The sequence below is a fragment of the Equus przewalskii genome, chromosome 14 (assembly GCF_037783145.1).
Source record: "Equus przewalskii isolate Varuska chromosome 14, EquPr2, whole genome shotgun sequence".
NCBI classification, from domain to species: Eukaryota; Metazoa; Chordata; class Mammalia; order Perissodactyla; family Equidae; genus Equus; species Equus przewalskii.
Window position 1 is genome coordinate 81,540,089 of NC_091844.1, and position 22,015 is coordinate 81,562,103.

The 22,015-nt window shown below is 50.5% G+C and overlaps 1 protein-coding gene across 11 annotated transcripts in view; it reads right to left on the reverse strand.

Annotated features, from left to right (window-relative positions):
* The window catches only part of LPIN1 (lipin 1), a 123,715-nt gene extending 109,193 nt beyond the window's left edge, over positions 1–14,522 (reverse strand). For 3 of the 11 annotated variants that reach the window (XM_070574424.1, XM_070574406.1, XM_070574403.1), the window contains exon 1: positions 9,909–10,052. Coding sequence is in view for 5 of the 11 variants with exons in the window: in XM_070574397.1 (XP_070430498.1) it covers positions 14,282–14,362 (81 nt within the window). In the remaining 6 variants the exon portion in view is untranslated. Of the gene's footprint in view, positions 1–9,908; positions 10,053–14,281 lie in introns of those variants that run through there. The other 8 variants (XM_070574408.1, XM_070574398.1, XM_070574423.1 and 5 more) reach the window with 6 other exon arrangements.
* Positions 14,523–22,015: the final 7,493 nt, after the last annotated feature.

Sequence of the window (22,015 nt, forward strand, 5' to 3'; positions counted from 1 at the left end):
TACCGTGGGGTACAGAGTAGAGACCCAAGAAATGGTGGTGGATTTAAATGAAAACCTTGAGTTAACCATTGCCCTTTCTTCTGACTATTTTTATCAAAGGAAAATGTCTGGAGAAGAGCAACTTAGGTTGCATCCTGAGGTTTTCCTCTGGGACACAAAGTGGGCAAAGCCTGGGCACCGCGTGCTGCAGCGGAAAGGAGAGACGGAAACGAGCCGTGAGCACTCTTTGCTAAGCACTTTACAAACACTGACGACTCGGGATGTAACCCTGTGTGCTTATCAGATTCGCCTGGAGAATTCACCGACATCACGTATTCCCGCAAACCTGCTGAATCAGCCTCCAGGGGCAGAACCCGGGAACTCAGCAAGGCGCCCAAGTGATGCCGGCATTTTGGAAGCACTGCATTCCATGATTTATCCCTCGCAGCAGCCCGTTTTACAGATGAGGCCACTCAAGTGTAGGGTGACTTACCGAAGTCACACAGCCAGGAAATAAATGTCAGAGCCAAAGCAAGGAGGAGAAGCCAAAGGTTCTAGTGGCATTCTCACAGGAAGTAAGAAATATTCCAAATCCTGGGGGCGGGGTAAGAGCCCATGACCCTGCGCCACACAGGCCACACAGTGGGGCAATGTCCCCATTTAGGGCGTTTTCACCGTCTGGACATCACCCTGCACGCCCCCAAGTGAGTCATTCTCGATGTTGGAAAGCCAGGGACATTGACAACCTGTCAGAAACTGGCAGCCACTAGAATTCACAGGGAACAACTCTGGCAAAGAAAACGCTTTTCCTTCTCATTGAATAGTTAGATTGGCAGGTCAGGGGACCATCTCACCCACATGCACACAAGGGTGTGTAATGGTTTCAATGAGCACTTGATAAAGTCTTTCATGATCCCCAAAAGGATGGGTTGGATGCCTTGGATTGGGTAATACTGTAATAAGTAGAAGCAGTTAAACTGACATTCCTGGGGCCGGCCCTGTGGCCAAGTGGTTAAGTTCACGTGCGCCACTTCAGCGGCCCAAGGTTTCTCTGGTTTGGATCCTGGGCGAGGACACACACCGCTCATCAGACCATGTTGAGGTGGCGTCCCACATAGCACAGCTAGAAGGACCTACAACGAGAATATATACCTACGTACTGGGGGCCTTTGGAGAGAAGAAGATAAGAAAGAAAAAGAGAGAAGATCGGGAACAGATGTTAGCTCAGGTGCCAATCTTTAAAGAAAAAAACACCCTGACATTCCTGAGGAATGTGGACATCACCTTGGACGGAGGCCCCAAGAGTCATGCCTCTGGCTCTATTCTTGCTCTTTCCTTCTTAAGCATTTTATCAATGTTGCTTTGGGATAGAATGTGTGTTTGTGACTTATGGTCCAGATGGTGTAGTGAATTTGTACTTCGAATCACCCTCTCCGATCCAAACCCATAATATATAAAAAGACAAGACACAATAACACAGCAAGACTCAAAAACAAGCTCAATGTTTTCATGAACCAAAGACAGATGAGAAATGTAAGGCCACAGGTCTCCGGGGCTCCGCTCCAGAAGCAGAGGGTGCAGTCAGCACCTGTGGAGGCATACGTGCGATGGGGCACAGGAACCAGGCACTGAAGCCTGTTCTGAGAAGGGATCCCACTGCTGGAGAAAGAAACTTGAAAATTTCTGCAGCCCTACAGCTTAGGGCAAAGGCTATAGACGGCAGTGGGAAGACAATGACACAGCCTTTCAAACAGGAATCAGACTGAGCAACTGTCTTGCTCAGTCTGTGTCTCAAATGTCCCCAATGTCACTATAAGATAGGGCCTCTGCGGTGCTGTTACAAGGCCTGGCTCTGGAGTGAGCCCCAGGGGCCTGGGAGGCAGCAAGCCTGGGGCGGGTCTCTCAATCACTCAGCCTAAATGTTTGAGAACAAAGGACTGGGGTGGGGGTGGGGGGTAGTAGAGGAGGGAAAAAGCAACGAACAAAAAAAATTCATTCAAAATGAACCTGAAAGCAAAACTTCTTACACTTACGAAGAAATATAATGCTAAGAAAGACAGCAAAATAATAGCAATAATAACAATAAACATTTGGAATATGGATTCACACCAACGTCATTTCATTGAACAGCTTGACAATGACTCTACATAAGTACAATTAGGATGGTTAAAGATACAGATTAAGGAATAACTTCCACTAAAAAGAGAAATTATGAAACAGAAAGATATATAAAAATTAAACAATAGGCAGTAGCTAGGGGAAAGAACCAATTAGAAGTTTTGGAAATGAAAAATATTGTCGTTGAAACCAGAACAAAATATCAATATAGCGGATAATATCTAACAGGAACCAATATAGGAGAGAATTAATGAAGTGGAATATAGTAAGGAAGAATTCAACCAGTGCAGCAAGTCAAAGAGATAAATAAAGAAATAAAAGAGTGCCTAGGAGACATGGAGGATACAGTGAGAGGCTAAAATGTGTGTCTCTTAAGTGTCCCAGAAAAGAGAATTAAGGAAGTCACAGAGGAAAAGCTTTCGAAGAGTTGTCTGAAAATCTTCTAAAATTGATGAAAGACATGAATGATGAGTGAAAGTAGGCTCTGAGCATTGAGAAGGGCAAATAAAAACAAATCTACACACATTGTAGTGAATCAGTAGAACATACAAGGCAAAGGATAAAATTTAAAAGTCTAACAGAAGCCTAATAGTTTTTAAATACTGAGGACAGCAACCGTCAACCTGGAATCTTATACTCACCTAAGCTACCATTCAAGAAAAAGAAAGTGCAAAAGAAAGACAGCTTCAAATCTACAAAAACAAAAGGATTTTATCTCCCATAGACCCTCCCTAAAAGAACTATCAAAGGATGTACACCAGCAAAAAGAAAAGTGAACTCGGAGGGCGGATGCGGGAGACACATCTGGATATAAGTGGTTGGAAATTTTAAAAAGTTTATTAAACTTTTTACAGAAAAATGATAACTAATGTCAAGACAGGAGTAACAAGATGGGGTTTCGTTCAATGGTTGTTAAAGTGAACTAAGGTCTAGGTGATATTTGGCAGGAGTATAGAAATAATAAATAATTTTAAATTGCATTAGACAATAAGTTAAATGGGCATGTTTAAAAATTAAGGAGAACTACTGAAAGAATAGAAATTCAATCTACAGTCATGGAGGAAAAACAGACAATGGGATGAGAAAAATATATTTTTTCGATTATCAATTAAATAGAAATCAGGAATGGAAAGCAAGTAAGTGAGATTTTCAGATGTAACAAAATCATTGCATTGGATAACAGAATTAAAGAACCAAAGGACTTGGACAGTCTAAAACTGGCAAAATGACATTTAAGACAGTTATCCTAAGACTCAAGAAGTCAGTTGTATAACTCCTAGATAGGGAAGCCTTAGCCATCAGCAGTTAACGCTGAACCCTTTGATCTTAAAAAACAGTAAGAGAAATGTGAGATCCAGAAGAAGGAAGACCAGAGGCCATTGTGCACTCCACTGGTCACAGAAAACTTTAAGAAGAACACTGACAACCTAGAGTCTTCCCAAAGAGTATAAGTGGATAGAACAGGAAATGTCGCATGACAAAGAGCTGGTGGAAGGAACTGGGTGTATTAGGCTGGAGAAGCAAAGACTTAGGGTCATGAACACTGTCTCTGTATCTTAGAAGGATGTAGTCACCTAAAAAAATTTATATATATATATATATATACACACATACACATATAAATAACATATATGCATAATTTTAATATACTTAGTATATTATTTTAATATATTTATTATATTAAAATATAACAATTGTATATATTTATTACACAAATATATATATTGACATATTAGACTAATTCTGGGTAGCATCAGCGGGTCCAGCTAGGACCATGCATTGACATTACAAAGGTCCATTTTGTTTCCTAATAAGGTCACACTGCCTGCAGTTAAAGCTGCTCAACCTCCCAGTTCCATTTTCTGAGGCTCTTTTATCACCCAGATCCTGCTGGCTGCTAGGAAACAAGACACACACGGCACAGTTTCTGCCCACAAGAAGTTCACCATCTAGGAAGGAAAACAGACAGTGCAGAACCAATACCAAGACAGCAAGGGAAGCTCTTAGACCGCTGGCTACAAACTACAGTAGGTACCAGAGGGGGGTGGAGGTCATTTGGTCTCCAGGATAGAAGAGAATGTCCACAAAGAAAGTGACCTGGACATTGGGCCTTGAAGGACAAGTAAGAGCTCACTGGACAAAGAGGTGGGGAGGGAACACTGTTTACAAGGGGCAAAGGCCTGAGGGGGCCTTTTGGTGACAACTTGAGAGCTCCATGTCATTAGCATTGTGTTTTCAGCCCTGAGGGGTGATCATCAGTGGAGCTTCTAAGAAAACAGAGATGCCTGAGGCCCAACCGCATAGATTCAAATTCTATATTATTTGGGAACTGTGTAAGTGACTCTGACGTCCAGGACTGAGAACCACGACAAGACTCCCTCCAGGCCAGCTTTGAGCACAAGACTAGATTAGATGACCAGTCAGCAAGGCCCCTTCCAGACTAATATCTGAGGATCCCATATAGCATTGTCTTCTTCCATCCAAAAAGTTTCCAAGGGCGGGACTCCTGGCGGACAGTGTCTCTGCTGCTTGTCCTCACCCCACCCCACCATCCCCCTAAGAAGAGGCATCAAAGACTAAGATAGTTGGAAAAGGACCATCACTCAAGAGAGATGGTCTCTGCTGGAGAATCGAGTCTCTAACTCTAAGCATCAGGACCAAGCAGGGCCCCGCCGGGACAGCTGGCCCCCAGGAGAGTCGGAGTTCATTCCTGCAAACGCTCTCCAAAGAGAAATAGGAAGGCGGCATTTCCAGAGGAGAGAGCAGGTCTGTGGAAGCAGGTGGCCTCTCTGGAACTATGGTTTCACTGCGAGTTGTGAGACCTCAGGCCCAATAAATAATCTCTCTAAGCTGCTCTGTGTGTAAACTGAGGCTAACAGTCCACTCCCATGGTTCTTGGAGGACTGATAAGACAGAAAGGGACAATGCCTCGCAGGGCACCCGGCACACAGCACTCAGTGAACACCAACAACAATACACCTAGATGCTTATCATTTTGAAAGCACCTTAAATTATTCATAAGTTGGGAATAATTCATAGGTTTGCAAAAATACTATCCTCCAAGCGGCTGCTCAGCGTTCAGTGTGGGAGACTTCGTGTTCTTTCTCTTTCCATCTGGTGACCTCTCACCTCACACTGGGCATTTCTAATGGGATACAACCCAGAAACCTGATCCCATCTTGCTTCATCATTAACCGTGAAGTGTCTATCAAACGGCTATTAATAAACTCGGTCTCTGCCTGGGTCAAATCGGGGAGGACAACAGCCAGCCGAGTCCTCTTTTCCTTTATTTTGAACGACTTTGAGGTTCAAATCACCTTGTCCTGGGATAAGGAGAATTCACTCCGGAATTTCAACAGTACTCTGTTATTGTGGGCTGAAAACGTTTTACGTATTGACTCGGTTTTCTTTTGCTCCCCCATCCCCGCTTGCACGGGGCAGAGGGGACAGGACTCCTGCCATAGTGTGCCCTGTCCTGGGTCCCGGTCTGACAGCGCCCCCTAGAGGAGATCTCTGGGCCAGGGCACCAGGGCCCAGTTGACAGGGGTTAGATGCTCCCCAGGAAGGGCTGCCCTTTTACGGGGTAGGAGAGGAGCGAGCAGGGCCTGAAGGAAGCAACAGGGCAGGGAAGCGGTCCTCCCAGCGTGGCCGTACAGAAAGCCTCAGTCCACCAGTCTGAGGTCTATAGACACTGTTACTCCACGTTGCTCCAAAAAGCAATCCAGCCTGCGATTGCAACGTGGTGGAGCTGGACTCCTACACAGGTTACCTCCTTCAGGGGTTTCAAACTATCCTGCAGGGAGCCCTGGGGCGATGTGGAGAGGAGGGTGGGCTGGCAAGGAAGTGGTTAATGTGAGACAGGAAAGGGAGTTTGAGAAGGGAGGGCACCACGCTCGCCCACATTGCACCTTCGCAGGTTGCCCCATTTTTACTTCATTTATATGGAGGGCTCTGCAGAGATTTTCGTTGATAGCGAGGGCTCCATGTTGGGGAGTGCAGGGGCTAAAAACCATGATCAGGCCACACCTTGGGCCGCAGCTGGAACACACAGTCGCCCTGTACAGACAGCACCAAAAAAAACCCCTCTGGATGAACAATTTTCAAAAAGGGGGGCCCCACCTCCCGCCCGTCCCAGCTGGCCTCAGTCCCAGAGCCCAGCAGGCTTGGGGAGCGGAGCGCAGGTTGGACTTCCACCCCCAGCAGCCACTGAGCCAGCTCCCTGTGCAGCCCACAAACCACAGAAGCCTGCACAGCAGCGCTGCCACGTCCTCAGTCTACGAAAGCACCCGACCAGGCTTGTCTCAGATGCCGCGTCCCGCATGAATAATCATGAGCTTGGCTGCCTCGGAGTGGGCACCCAGCACTTGCAACTGCACACACAGTCTCATGTGATCCGCAGATGGCTTGGTATGGGGCAGGTGTCACCGCTCCAAAGTTACAGCAGGCCTGCTCAAGGTCCCACCGCAAGCCTAGAACTGAGACCTCCAGACTCTTCAGATTCTGTGTTCCTCTCCTACTGAATATGACTCTCCCTCGAGAGTCTCGTTCTCTTTATCCTGGTTATAGTGAACTCCTCAAAAGTTCAGAAGCAACCCTCCTGTGCTGCCTTGCTGCCCCTGCCATAGGAGATGTCACATCCTCTGCCCTCCTTGAGTCTCTGCTACAGACCTCGGACCAGGAAGGTCAGCAGTTGTGTTCCAGTAATGTCCAGGAACACTCTGCTTTCATGTCAGTCCTGTTTAAATAAAAATACATTAGGTGGGGCCGGCCCAGTGGCACAATGTTTAAGTGCACACATTCTGCTTCAGCAGCCCGGGGTCTGCCAGTTCTGATCCTGGGTGTGGACATGGCACTGCTCATCGAGCCACGCTGTGGCAGACGTCTCACATATAAAGTAGAGGAAGATGGGCACGGATGTTAGCTCAGGGCCAGTCTTCCTCAGCAAAAAGAGGAGGATTGGCAGAAGTTAGCTCAGGGCTGATCTTCCTCAAAATAAATAAATAAATAAATAAAAATTTTTTAAAAGACATTAGGTAATTTTATTCCAAACTTTGCTTATTATTTACTTATGTCTTTATCAAAGCCAAAAAGGATCTCAAGCAGCTTAGAAAGAAAAAAGAAAATCAGGTAATAGAACTGTCTGAAAACAGATCAAAAGCCACGAAACAGAGCAGGATTTAGGCTGCTGGGAGGGAGTGGAGAGAATATTCCTGAAATCTACACTTTGGATCATCCTGCATCTGAGCAGTAAACAAAACCCTGCCCCGGGCGGCCAGGGCCCTCGAGGAAGAGGAGCCACAGGGCTCCGTGTCTGACAGAAAAACCACAACAACTTGTCACCACAGACACACATCCAAGCACCTGAGAGGAGGGGGTTTACGGGGCCTCAGACCCCGTGGGGGAGACAATAACAGAAGGACAGCGTCTGACCCCCTGGAACCTTGGGCACAGGCATCCTCCAGGTCACTCGCATGGGATGGCTGTGCTCTTTCTGGTGGACACATGCTCTGCTCATGGCACCCAGGCTACGGCCATCCACCCCAATCCTGTGCCTTTAAATCAGACCAGCCCTCCCACAAAACACACCAGGCACCCGTCCAGTGGCCAGCATACACCAGCCTCAGGTGTTCCAGAATAACTCCTTTCATCCCAGCCTTCCTCCTTCCCAGAGCCTGTCCATCCTAACGTCTGGCCTTTGTCCCCATTTCACCCTTGGGCCTAACTACAGAGCCATCTCCAGATTGTTCCCAGGTCCACCCACATGGGGTTCCTCCCTCTCCAAGTGCAGCCCACCCCCACCGGGTGGTGCTGAGGATGGTCACATGGTAAGTACTAGGACTGGGGTCAGGGGAGCCCCAGCACATAAATGAAGACCAGACTAGGCCAAAGGCCACCAGCAAATGGTAAAGGCCTGGGTGTGCTCACCTCGCCACCTCGTTCATTCATCTGTCCCTTCCACAGATGCCAAGCACTTGCTGTGTGCCAGGGACCAGTCTCGGAATAATTACAATAAAAGTTAGAGTGTGCCAAGTTCCAAAAGGAAGTTGGTGGTTGAGAATGCAGGCGTCGCTCCCAGCTGGGGCTGCGAGGCAAAGGCCAGGCCTTGAAGGATCAGTGGACCCCCGAGGGGGCAAGCCCTCCCCCAGGTTCTTGTTCATTGAGAGTAAGCCATGAAAGAAGAAATGAGGTTGGATAAGCAGACAGCGAGAAAGCTGAAGGAACGAGAGCGATGAGACAAGGGAAACATCTAGAAAGAGAAACAAGAGCCAGTATAGTTCCAATCCAAATGCAAAGAGGAGTTCAAATTGGTATTTGAATTTACACACATTTCTTGCATGGAAGGTCAGGATATTTTAGTCTTAGCTCTATAGACACGCCTAGAAAACAGCCCTAGTGCTGTCTTGGGGGGTTCGGTCTCCCCATCTGCAAAATGAGGGGTCGCACCAGATCTGGAGTGCTTAAACTCTGTATTTCACGGACTGAAGTTACATTTCTAGCCCAGACCTCTTCTCTGGATTCCAGCCTCAAACATCCACCTGCCTTCTCAACACGCATCTCGATAGTAATTTGTCCAAACTGAGCCACTGCTCCACCCACCCCCATCCCCACCACATCTGGCCAAACCTTTCCAGACAACTCCATCGTCCCAGCTGCTCAGGCTGTGTCCTGATCCCTGTCTTCTCACTCCTCACATCCAATTTATCATGGCACCCTGTCAGCTCTGCCTTCAGAACATTTCCAGAAACTTCTCACCCCTCCACCGCAACCTCCCTGGTCCAAACCACCATCGCCTCCCACTGAGATTATTGCAACGGCCTCCCAATTGGTCCCAGTGCTTTTGCCCTGCCAGCCTGGGGCCCAGGAGACTGGTCCCCCCAATATGCACACTCCAAGGCATGCCTCAAATGCCCCCATGACTTCCCGTCTCACCCAGAGTCAAGGCCAACACCCTTATGATGCTCGGCCAGCCCCACCCCTCCCTCGCTCTGACATGATCACCTCCTGTTCTCTTGGCTCCAGCCACACCGGCCTCTTTGCTGTTCCTCAGACCTGACAAGATGCCTCAACCTCAGGGCCTGGACTCCTACTGAGCCCTCCACTCTCACCCTCACCTCCTTTATGTCTTTGCTCAAATGTCACCTTCTCAGTGAGACCTGCCCTGACCTCTCCATTGAAGGCTGCATCACCTCCCCTCTGTGCTCCCTGTCACCCTCTCCTGCTTTATCTCCATCACCCCCTCTCCATCCGGCCCATGTTTTACTTATTTGTTTGCTTGTTCTAGTCTCCCTCTCTTAGAACGTGAGCTCCCCGGGGGCAGGCATGTTCATCCATTTTATTGGCTGCTCCATCTCCAGTGCCTAGAAGGATGCCTGCCACACAGTAGAAGCCTGGTGAATACTTATTACTAGAATGAATAAATGAGTGAAGACAATAATCGTTTATTATTTTCATTTGGGAAGCATGCGTGGTGATGGATATAGAATTGTCAACTTTTTAGCATTAAGTATCAGGAGGGAAGAGGGGAGGGAGGGAGAAAGGAAAGTGCCATCTCATCATTTTGTAAAAGAAAGATACTCCTGAAAATAGGAAGTACATTCTCTCAGGATAAATAATAATCTTTCCTAAGAAAGTTGAGTGGGTGAACTCACAGCAACACATACACCGCACAGCTCTGTCCTGATCTCTTCTTTCGCTGTGCATCAGTGAAGAAGTTGGTAGTGACACCCACCCATCCCCACTGTCACCCCCAGAACCCTCCAGCTCTGCGACACTATGTTTCTTCCTTGAAAAACACAAAGAGGGCCACTTACCCCCGGCTGGCCCTGGCTCCAGCAGACACACCTGCTTAGGTCAGAATCATTCTTGGCCCTGGCAAAAGGTGAGGTTTCCAGCTCCAGAGGCCAGCTCGGATCCAGGGCCACCACTCAGACAGCGAGAGCTGGTGTGACGCCAGCCTGTGGTTCACAAACTTAACAGTTCACATTAAATTTTTAGTGACTTATACTTTTCCCGCAGATCCTATGACATTTTTCATGCAGCTGCTAAGAGAAAATAATAAATAAGACTCTTTACAAACCTTGCCTCACTTATCCTCACCATAAGCCAGCAAAACAGGTTTACAAGCCCTGATTGCAAAGACAGCGAACACGTGGCTCAGGGAGGCTAAGAGCAGCTTCGTGGGGGTGGGGAGGGAGGCGGCGGCGGCGCAGGCTGGGAGCACCTGGAGGGGTCTGGCCCCATCCTCTCTCCTCTGCAGAGGCCAGGGGGCAGGAGTTAGGGGCAAGGACATGTGCACCTGCCACTCTCCCAACGAAAGGCAGCCCAGACCTCTCTGTTTCTTTCTTCCTTCTCAGCCCCCTGTTGCCATCCCTCAGGGTCAGCAACAAGCCTACCTGCCACTCCCTGAGCTGCCTCACTCCAGTGGCTCCTGCCTCTGTACATGGAGCCCCCATGTCCAGACCTCCTGGATGGAGCACCCCTGGTCCAGCCTGTTCTCTCCCGCTTTCTGCCTCATAATCTGGGCCTCGAAGAATGGGTAGGACTATGATCAGCTGACAAGGAGAAGGATCAGGTGGCCTCTCCAGGCCTCTGGTCAGCGATGACAAAGGAGTCCAGGTTGCAGACAGACGCTCTGGACCAGTGGGGCCCAAATTCCAGACCCCGAATCTACAGGAGCTGGAGGTGGCAGGATGGGTGTGGGGTTCTGATGGTCACCTCCCTGGAGACCAGCGAAGACAATTCGCTCAGCGCCTCTACAGAAAGGCACGGGGCTGGGCAGCACATGGTCATGGTAGGAGAGAACGGAGCCAAGAGAAGGAAGGGGAGGCTAGCCTTTGAGAGGCCTTGAATGCCGAGCTAAAACATCTAGAGGAAAACTACACTCAGAATCCTCTTCCGAATTGGGAGACAGGGGTCCAGATTCACGCATTTCCTCCTTGCAGTTCACTGAGACCAAAGGTCTGAGCGTAAATGACGTGATTTTTCACCATGATATTCGATAGCTGTCGGTAACAGCAGGCTACCTTTTTTCACGTTTAGTACTATTATTAATATTTACCAAGTACTTGTTAGTATCATATTATTAGGTATTGTAAGCCCATTTTACAGATGAGAAACTAAGGCTCCAGAGAAACAAAACTTATAAGAGGTAAAACTGGGGCTGGAGCCCAGGCCCCGGGGCTCCTGTCTCCAAACCTCAGCCCACCCCACTCCCCCCGCTTCGCGCTGGATCCCCATATTTGGCCTGTGACTGCTTGCTTGCTTTCACAGGCCAGGTGCCTAACCAAGATGAGTGTCTAGCTAAAGAGCAATAAAATCCCAAACAGCCTGAGGAAAACACCTGCAGACTCACCCTGAGGGGAACGCCCTGTCCTCTCAGCCCAGCCTCCTCTCAGGCTGAGCCCTGGGCCCAGAAGGCTTCACCCCGTGTGCTTTGTTTATTGAAATCCTACTCTTCCCCAAGGCCTGGCTCCAATGCCAGCTTCTCAGGGACGCCTTCCTGGCCCCACCAGTTGGAATTCCTCCTGCTCTGTGCCCCTGTGAGCTTGGCAGCTGGCCGGGTGCAGGCCTACCCACTCACATTCTGCCCTGGCCTCCTGCGCAGGCACCAGGTCTCACCCAGCTCTCTGAGCCCCACAGGGCTCCGCACACACTCAGGGCCCCCAGTCTCTGGGAATGGTCATGGCCAAGGCTGCAGGTAGATGGTGCCAACTTAACAGGTTCCTCTGAGGGCTCACAGCACTGCCAGATGTCCTTTCGCAGCCCCAGGAAGGAAAGCACCCCAGGAGATGTGAGCCACTTTGACCCTGCCTGGAAGCAGCCAGCCCAGCCCCGGGCTCCGGGCCACAGCGGCTGCAGCCCCTGCCTCTCTGTCCTGCTGGGCCAGCTCTCCCGCAGCCTCCTCCTAAGCTTTCCTGCATCACGGTCAGTCCATCTGGGCTGCCGCCTCAGTTTCCTTTGTGTTCCAGTTCTGCTTTGCTGAAGCCCTCCTCTGGGCCTGGCCTTCCTCTGTCCTCAATGGCTAGTCCTGGACTCAGCTCCCCACAGCAGAAGGAGGCTGCACAGCAGGTGAGACTCTTCCAGACATGGCCACAGGTCTGTCCCAAGCCCGAGTTCCCGAGCTCCTTCAGACCCTGCACCCGGGGGGTGGACACCCTACAGGAGCCAGTGCTGTTGCTCCAGAGTGCAGCAACTCCTCCCCCCCTTCTGCCATGGAGGCCTGCCTCCCCCAGGGAAGAAAGTCACAGCTGCGACACGGCAGGGAATCCAGGCCACACTGGGGCAGCTCAGGGGCCTGGAGGACTTTAGCCTGTGGTTTTAGAATCCAGCACCCAGGCCGGCGTGGAGGTTGGAAGAGTTACGGAATAAAAAGGGACAAGAAGGGGATTTGAAATTCTTTCTGTGGCTTAATTATAACGAGCCTTCAGGGAGATGAAGCACGACCTCTGTTTACAAAGTTCCTAGGCTCCCCAAGTGGCGGGACAGTTGGCGTTTTATTGTCTTATTTATACTTTGCTCTATATTCTATATCTTCTGTAATGAACATGCTGTCATCATCAGGAAAAATAAGTAATCATCAAAAAATACAAGCAGAAAACAGATGTTGTCAGAGCTCCCTGGGGTCATGCATCTGCAGGTGCCCAGGATGATGGAACGAGGGCTGTGCTGGTACCCAGAGACCTGGCCTCCTATCTCCTACCAGCCCCCTGAGCTGCTTCACGCTTCACACCCTCAGCTTCCTCAGCTGTCAAATGGGAATGACAGTGTCTGCCTGGGATGCACAAGAGACTCCTGAGATAATAAGACCCACGTCTTGGGGCTGCGGAGAATATGGGTCACTGTAGTGGACATGCAGGCCTCACGAGAGAGCAGTGCTGCCCACGTGGGGGAGCAGGTGCGCTTCTCAGTCAGCACAAGCCGCTCAGTTTAAGAGACATTCCAGGAATGGCAAGAAGGCACAGCCATCTGAATCCCCAACTAACCACACAACTGGTCTATTTAACCAGAGCGTGGGATTGTTGATCTGTACAGCGCTCCTGGGAGAGGCCCCATTCTGTCCTCAGGCGATGGAGGGAGGATCATTGGTCAGTCCCAGGTCACTCTGCTGCAAGCATCTGTCCACTCAGGAAATACTTGCCCAAAGGGCTGAGCAGCAGATGGTGGCAGAGGCTGCAGCAGAATCCCGGTCCCCTTCTTCCTCTGTGCCCCCACTGCATCTCAGCCCGAGCACCAACAGCAAGCCCCCAGCAGGGCCTCCTGCCCTGAAGGGAAAGGAGCCTGCCTGAGGATGAATGTGACTGAGTGACAGGTGACAGGTGCTGCGGAACCAGCAGCCAGAGGCTCTGTCTGCCTCATGCGTGCCACACCCCTCACTCTATTTTCTTAGAATGCAGAGAGTCCCAGGCTCTCTCTGCTTCCAACGCTGGGGAACCCTGTGGGGCCAGCCTGGCCTTCTGCCGCTGCAGATCCAGGCAGAGCATACAGGGTGTCCCTGATGCCATTTGGGGCGGGGTTTAACACATGACCCTCACTGCAACTCAAACCATCTCTGAGGAAACAGCGAGGCCCGAATTCTAGCCGAGGCCTCGCCCTCCGCACCCACTTCCACTTCGGGTTATCTGAACACCCTCTACTCCTGCTTTGGGGTTTTAAGTGAAAACAACTACTTTTGAACAAAAGCCCGGGCATCTAGGATAAAATCTAAAAAAAGGCAGGACGGTACAGCCGCTGGCTTTGGAGTTGAGTGGAGCCACAGCACACACATCACAATCCCTGAGACACACTGGTTCAGTGACAGCACTGGGCGAGTCACTTCAACACTCCGGGCCTCTCCTCCGGCCAACATGCAAACATGAAGCCAAAGCGAGTTCCTAGCACGGCACTGGGGCGGGAAGCCCTCAGAAAAACCCCGCGGCCCTGTCTGAGGATCAGAGCAATCACTACCTATTTTCCATCCAAGGCAAAGAAAAATGCCTTGAATTCTTGAACAATTTCTCACACCTCTTCTATAAATGCAGCCTCCTAACAGGAGCCCCTGAGGAGTAGCTGGTTCTAACCCTTATCTGGAGAAATGTGTATGCACGAATGCTAAATGCTCCCCTCTGGGGGCAAAGGATCCCACAGGTCTCATCAGCGCTCCTCCCCTGGGGGTGGCAGTTTGCAGATGGCCACACTCAGCCCTTACCCAAGACCAAGGTGAATCCGGGCGGCTCTTGCCCTGAGGGGGCTCCCAGGTGGAGCCACAGGTGCGGTCCTGCTCCTCCATGGCGGGGCCTAGGGATGCTGGCCTTCCCCACACCCCACACCGGGAGAGCAATGTCCCGCAGTGGCTAATTTCGCCAGCTCAGGAGCTGGGAGGCTGGGCCACGACACTGAGTCCCGGGCAGGCGGTTTCCCTTTACACCCCAGGAGCCCGGCCAAGTCACAAGGCTCAGGAAAAGAGCAGAGTGTTAAATTGCAAATCCTCTCTCACCTGGGGACTGGCTAACAAACAACACAGAGACACTTTCTGCGCCCTGAAAGATGCAGAGACTTCAGCAGAGGCCAGTTTCTACAAACTTGGTGAAAGGGGGATTGGGTGAGGGGGCATGACCCCCATTGGCAGACAGAATTTATGTTCATTCTCTCTTCATCACCTCTCTAAGGTACAATGTGTAAGACTCAGAGACTGACTAACTTCTCTAAGGCCACACAGCTCTAAAGGACAGAATCGGGATTGAAACCCCAGAGATCTGTCTCCAGAGGGGAATTGACGGGAGGAGGTGTTGAGGGAGACACCACCTCCTGTGCTGGGTGAGGGAACCTTGCAAAGGCCGTGCAGACAGTAATCCACTCACTTTCGACTCCACCGCTTGTTCCCACAAAAGCTACAAAGAATCCTTTCTTTCTGTTTCTCAAGTCTCCATTCCTCTGAGATGCCTCGACCCACGTCCGCGAGTCTGGAAAGCTGGGTTCAGTGGGCTTCCCATCCCCCAGTGGGCTGCCATCACCACCTCCGTCACGCTTGGCAGCATCAGCCATCACAACAGCTTGCCAATTCTGGATACTTCCCACATACCAGGAAGCTAAGCATTTAAGCTGTATTCTGGTGTATAATTTGCACAGCAACCCTATAAGGTTACCAACAGAAAATAGGAGCTTAAAGAACTGCCTTTGGGTTACAGAGCGGGAAGAGGCAAAGCAGGGCCGGGTTGACTTCAAAAACAGTGCTCTGCAATCTGATTCTGATTCTGCTGGGGTCTTGGATTCGGGGTGATGAGGCGGGGCTCCAATGAGCCCAGGTTTTAAAGGGACCTGCAGCAGGGTGGGAGAGAGGGAGGGCACACAGCTCCGGCTGTTTGTGGGCGAGGCTGGGAGCAGAGGCAAGAGTGGGTGCAGGGGCTTCAGTCTGGTAGTTTGCAACTTGTCTGCTAAGACCCACCGCCTCTTGACGTCTTTCAACTCCCCCCGGTGGGCTGGGTGAAGGTCCTCTCTGGTTCTCCAACTCCTCCCCAGCCAGGCCTTTTCCAGTTTCACTGTGTTCACTCCTCTTCCTCCTTCCTCCAGAGGAGGCCCTGACCAAGAATCATCTGGAGTCGCGGTGGAGTGAGGTGGAAGAATACAGGAAGGTGCCTGGCGTGTCTGATCTGATGCAATGGGCATTATTACCCTCCTTTTACAGGTTCAGGGCTCAGCGGCTCCCCAGGTACTGCATCTAGCAAGGAGCAGAGGGAAACTCGATCCCAGGCCTCCGAGTTCCCAGGTCACCGCGATCCTAGCCCTGCCTTCCTCACCCTGGAAAAGCTCAGAGAGCGCCAGGGAGGGAGCGCTGCGCACAGCCTCAGAGCCGGGTGCCCCGCCCCGGAATAGCTCCCGTGGTCTGAAGGCCCTGAAACGTGCTTCAGGGCAAGGGGAAATTAACAAGCCCTTAGGACGCTTCCGCTGAGCCGGGTCACCACCATTCTTACTATTTTTAATTCATGCTGCCAAGATATTTTAAGAACCTCCTGACAACAGAGTGATAAGATGGCAGTAATTATACCTGGTCACGGTCAGGATTTAGCCAGAAATCTGATAGAAGCACAGTACTGCACAGGCAGGAGCACCTCCGAACGTGTCATAGTATCGATTAGTAAGGGGCAGTGGGCGTGCAGCCTCCGCGGTTCCCGTAGGAAGGGGCGGGGGGCGTGGTCCTGGGGGCTCCGGGCCCAAGCGTGTTTCCCAGCTCCGCTGGCAGCAGGGGTTGGAGACAGGGCCATCCGGCTGACACGTGTCTTGCTGCTATGTTGGGCCCTGAGAGCCAGTGCTGGTTTGGCTGGTGCGCCCAGGAATGGGGCCGTGAGCGTTGACGGGGCTCCAGACGCTCTGCGTGGTAGTTAAATCTCACAATCTGAGTCACACGGACCCGGGCTCTGGGTCTGACTCTGCCCCTTAGAAGCTGTTCTGACTCAGGCCAACTCACTCAGCTTCTAAGAGCCTTCGTGTCCTTATCTGGGAAACGCGGGGATAAAAATAGAGCCTCTCCCTCATAGGGCTGTGGTGGGGATACTTGAGGCCACGCACCCAGAGTCCTTGACGCCACGCCTGGCATGCATTAGACCCTCAAAAAGCAGCAGCAACTATTAATCCTCAAAATAACTTTGAGTTAGGCATTAAGAGCTCCATTTTACAGACGAGAAATCGAGCCTCTGTTTTATTTTGGACTTCCGTCAGCTGCGCACTCTAACGGTTCCTGCAATAGATCTCCTGAGGACTCTGTCGCTGCCCCAAGGGACTGTGGCCAGCACCAGGGTGAATTTCCCTTGAAACACTTCCCCTGTGTGTCCTGGTGGTGCAGCATCCGCAGGACACCCCTTTGCCCCCGGCTGCCAGGCCCGGAGTCTGGGAGTCACCTGATAGCCCCCAAGAGCTCTGTGATTCTCCCATTTCCCGTCTTCCCCCAGCTCATGCTGACCCCTGCCTGGAATGCCTTCCTCCTCCTGTCTTCTTTTTCAAATTTGCCCGCATTCTAGGCCCAGGCCAAACCTCCTTCCTCCATGGAGCCTTCCGTGATCTCTCCATGGCTTTTCCATCCTTTGACAGGAGGGAAAGGATGAGGTTGGGACAGACATTGCTGAGCTCCCCCATGTGCCCAGTGCTTTTCGCACACACATCATCTCTCTCTCATTCTCAAGGTTAGGGGATATTTCCCAGAAGAGGAAATAGGCTCCGAGGCTCACCTGGCCAGGAAGAGGTGGCGCTCAGAGAGAGTTGTCACTGTCCACTCCCTTTGCTCGCCACTTAGAGGGTGCCAGGGGAGGGCGGGTCCTGGTGAGTTTACATCTCATCGTCTCAGCCACTGGAGGGACCCCTCTGACACGGTCCCGGCCTTAGTCGTCTTCAGCTCCAACAGGACATCGCACAGTGGAGAGGACACAGCATGGGGAAAAAGTCACATCAAGCTTTTTTTTTTTTAATTAATAAAGTTCATTCTTTTACAGCAGTTTAGGTTCACAGAAAAATTTATCTGAAAATACAGAGAGTTCTCATATTCTCTCTGTCCCTCACCTGCACAACATTCCCCACCACCACCTGCCACCAGATTAATACATTTGTTACAACGGATGAACCTACGTTGACGCATCATTATCACCCATAAGCCCATCACTTGCATTAGGATTCGCTCCTGGTGTTGTACATTCTGCTGTTTTGAGAAATGTGTGATGACATGTGTCTACCACTGCAGGACCATACAGAGTAGTTTCACTGCCCTAAAAATCCTCTGTGCGCCACCTAGTCATCTCTCCTTCCCCCCATGTCTTTTAGGGCTTGACAGCTGATTTCCTTTTAGCGCTGAATGACACTCCGTTGTCTGGATGGACCACAGTTGGTTTATCCATTCATCTACTGAAGGACATCTTGGTGGCTTCCAAGTTTTGGCAATTATGAATAAAGCTGCTATAAACATTTGTGTGTAGGTTTTTGTGCGGACATGTTTTTCAACTCCTTTGGATAAATACCAAGGAGTGTGATTGCTGGATCAGACAGGAAGAGTATGTTTAGTTTTGTAAGAAACCAGCAAACTGTCTTCCAACGTGGCTGTACCATTTGCACTCCCACCAGTGATGAATGAGAGTTCCTGTTGCTCCACATCCTCACCAACATTTGTTATTGTCAGCGTTCTGGATTTTGGCCATTCTGATAGGTGTGGAGTGGTATCGCTTGGTTGCATTTCCTTGATGACATATGATATGGAGCATCTTTTCATAGGCTTATTTGCCATCTGTGTCTCTTCTTTGTTGAGGTGTCTGTTCAGGCCTCTGGTCCATTTTTTAATCGAGTTGTTGTTTTCTTATTGCTGAGATTTTAGAGTTTGTGCATATTTTGGATAACAGTCCATCATGCACACACACTACATCCACTAAGGTCCCAGTAGAAAACAGACTGGATGCTCAAGCTGGATCCTCGAGGAGGCCCTAATAAAGGGACTGTTCACAAGGACACGGGCAGGGTTGAGGAAGGCCAGCAGCGGCTGGTGAGGCAACAGGGCCAGGAAGAGGAGGTGCTGAGGCCATCCTTGGGTCAAGGAGAGAGGGAGGGAGCAGCGACCTGAGCCCGGGTGTGGGAGGCAGGATACCGGCCCCCACGGTGCCTGTGTCCTAAGCCCCAGGACCCGAGAACGTGTTACCTTAGGCAGATTTCCTTACATCTTCCACCACACTGCACGGCAAAGAGGGATTAAGGTTGCTAGCCAGCTGCCCATAAAATAGGGAGACTATCCTGGATGATCTCCAAACAATAACCTGAATCGTTACCCCATACCTTCTTCTCCCACCACTTCAGAGCTTGGAGCATGCCTGACATGACCCCCTTTCACTGCAGCCTCTGCCCTTGCCGTGTTTATCCGGGTGGGTCTGATATAATCACAGGGTTGTTAAAAGGGGAAGGGGAGGCGGAAGAGAAGCAGAGACAGTAGTGTGAGAGGGATTCAGCCTGACTCTTTGAAGATGGAGGAGGGGACCATGAGTCAAGGAACGCTGATGGCCTCTGGAATCTGGAAAGGCAATGGAATAGATTCGCCCCTGAAACTTCCAGAAGGAATGCACCCAGCCAACACCCTGATTTTAGCTCAGTGAGACCTGTGTTGGACTTCTGACCTACTGAACTGTAAGTTAATTAATTTGCATTGTTTTAAACCACTATGTTTGTGGTAATTTGTTACAGCAGCCACAGAAGACTAATACACTGAGAGAGTAGCCGGAGGAGAGGGTCATCCTGCAGGACCTTTGGCTGAAGGTGTCAAGGGTGTGGGCCTGTCCATGGTGATACAGCGGGGAGGAAGTCAGAGGAATAAGTACCTCGAACTCTCTCTCCTCACGCTTTCTCATCCTCTACCACTGGCTGAACCCAGCCAGAGGCCAGAGAGCTCACAGCAGAGTGGGGAAGAGTGGATCTAGAGAGGGAAAAATGAAGGGAAGACCTGTGTGTGTGTGTCTTTCTGAGTCTCTCTGTCTCTCTCTCTCACACATACACACACACACACAATGACTCCCTGTTGTTCCCGTGAAGGTAAACTCTGTTCCGCTGAGTCAGAAAATCCTACCATGACTCACTCCTGGAGTGAGGGGAACAGGGAATTAACCGTCTTTTTTTCCCCAAGGTTAAAGTAGCAAATAATCTCTCCAGGTCATTTGTTGGCATCAGGACCAAAAGCTGCAGAGGGATTGGATACTGTCTTAGTCAGCTTGGGGGCCATAACACAATCCCCACAGACCAGGAGGCTTAAACAAGAGAAATTCGTTTTCTCACAGTTCTGGAGGTTGGAAGTCCAGGATTAAGGGACCGGCCAGTTGGGCTCCTGGTGCACCTCTGCCTGGTCTGCAGACAGCCCCTCCTTGCTGTGCCCTCACATGGCAGAGAGAGTGGGCATGGGGGGCTCTGTGCTGTCTCCTCTTATAAGGACACTAATCCTATCTATCAGGGACCTACTCTTACGACCTCATTCAACATTAATTACTTCCTTACTCCAAATACCGTCACACTGAAGGTTAGGGCTTCAACACAGGAATTTTGGGGGACACAAATCAGTCCATGGCAGAAGCCCTATTGATGGAGTCTCGCATGCAACAGGCAAGAAGGTTAGGAACCTGGGCACAAAAAGCAAGCAAAGAGTCCTGGCCTCAGAGACCCCCCTGGCCTGGCCAGAAAGCCCTGTCAACACTTCACTGCCCAGACAGCCAACAGCAGAGCATGCTCCATCTCTGGCATCTCCGGACTCAGAACTGCTGCTCCACCATAACTGCCCACACGTGGTGGAGCCCTCCGACGCTGACCAGCTCTGAGTTATTTGCTACCCCATTAAAGATGGAGTAATTTAGTCTGACCTGTGGTAAAACAGGAAAGCTAAGGTTTGATTTTACCATAGACGGTGGAAGATAACAAGGGTCAGAGTCTTCCGATACAGGTGGAAACCAGTCCTAACAGAAGCGAGGTTTTGTCTTTATACAGAGGCAAAGTTACGTTCTCTTGGGTACTGAAGAAGCAAGCTCTAGGCTCAAGCATCCACACGCGGAGTCACTCCCTGGGAAGGGTTTCAGGTTAGGGTGACCATGAACGAGATTTACAGCCAGAGGCAAGCCAGTCAGTCTGCTCTGGTCCCCAGGGGGAAGACAGGAATCCCGAGCCCTCTGCACACCTCTGCAGGGGGAGCCCGCTGGGGGAGTCGGTGGGGCTGACTCTCCCTCCCTTCCACATTAACTGCTTTACACATTAAACGTTCTGCAGGCCTCCTCTGATCTGGCTGGAGAGGACCATCCACAGAAGATACAAAAGAAATTCTCCTCTTTCCACATGACAGAGGATGCTCATCTTGAGCTGTCCTAAAGACAACAATACCTCTTTCATATCTTTGACACACAGTCCCACCCCATATGGTGCCACAAATGAAAAACCAGAGACTGCCCCCCTTTTCTTTGAGCTTCCCTGCTGTGTAGGAGTTAAAGGTTTAACTTCCTGTAGTGACAGCCTGGGGACTTCAATTCAGATGCTTCCTATCTGCTCAGCACTCTAACCTAAACGGTAAGAAAAACAGGTCGAAATATTATCACCCCTCCTTGTCAGGTGAGTAACTAAGACTAAGGGAGACTGATGGCTTGCCTGAGACACACAGCTAGAGCCAAGGCCTGTCCTCACATCCTCCGGCTCCACCCCATGTGCTGTCCACTGGCCCAGCCCGGCCCTCAGAAGACGAAGGACTTGGAGGACTCTTCCAAGGGAAGCAGGAACTTGCCTTCTCCCAGGTCCCACAGGCCTTAGGGAGCTACATGAAACCCAGTAAAATGTTAAAAATGTATTAATACTGGTTATTTGCTTCAAAGAAAATTTGGCTAAAACTCATAGGTATGGAATCCTTGTTATGGACTGAATTGTGTCCCTCCAAAATCCATATGTTGAGGCCCTAGCCCAACATGACTGTGTGGTTACCCATGCAGATGGAAGATTACACGATCACTGGGCAACCGCAACTCGGCTGGAGACAGAAGGTCAGGAGACCTGGTTCTGCCCCAAAAAACACCAGGGGCTCTAAGGGGGGGATGAGGCCTCTGCAAGGGCCTCGTAGCTCTGAGGTGCTGGCGTTTATGACAGTGTAGGAAAGAGCCCAGTGAAAGGTTTTAAAACATGTTGAACACATTTCTTTTCACTTTCTCCTGCTGCTCTATGAGAGTGACATCCTTGAAGGACGGGGAGAGCATGATACCATGAGGATGCATCTGCCAGGGACAGAGTTCCTCAAGGATAAAAGTGCAGCCTTGAAACAGCCCTTTAGCAAAAAGAATAACAGCTGAAAACTGTTGAAACGTTGGCAAATTCTTGGGCAGTTGTCTCTGGGTTGCACATAGACAGCAACACAGCACATAGGCCTAGGCACATGGTACATAGGTCTGGAACTTTCCCACAGACT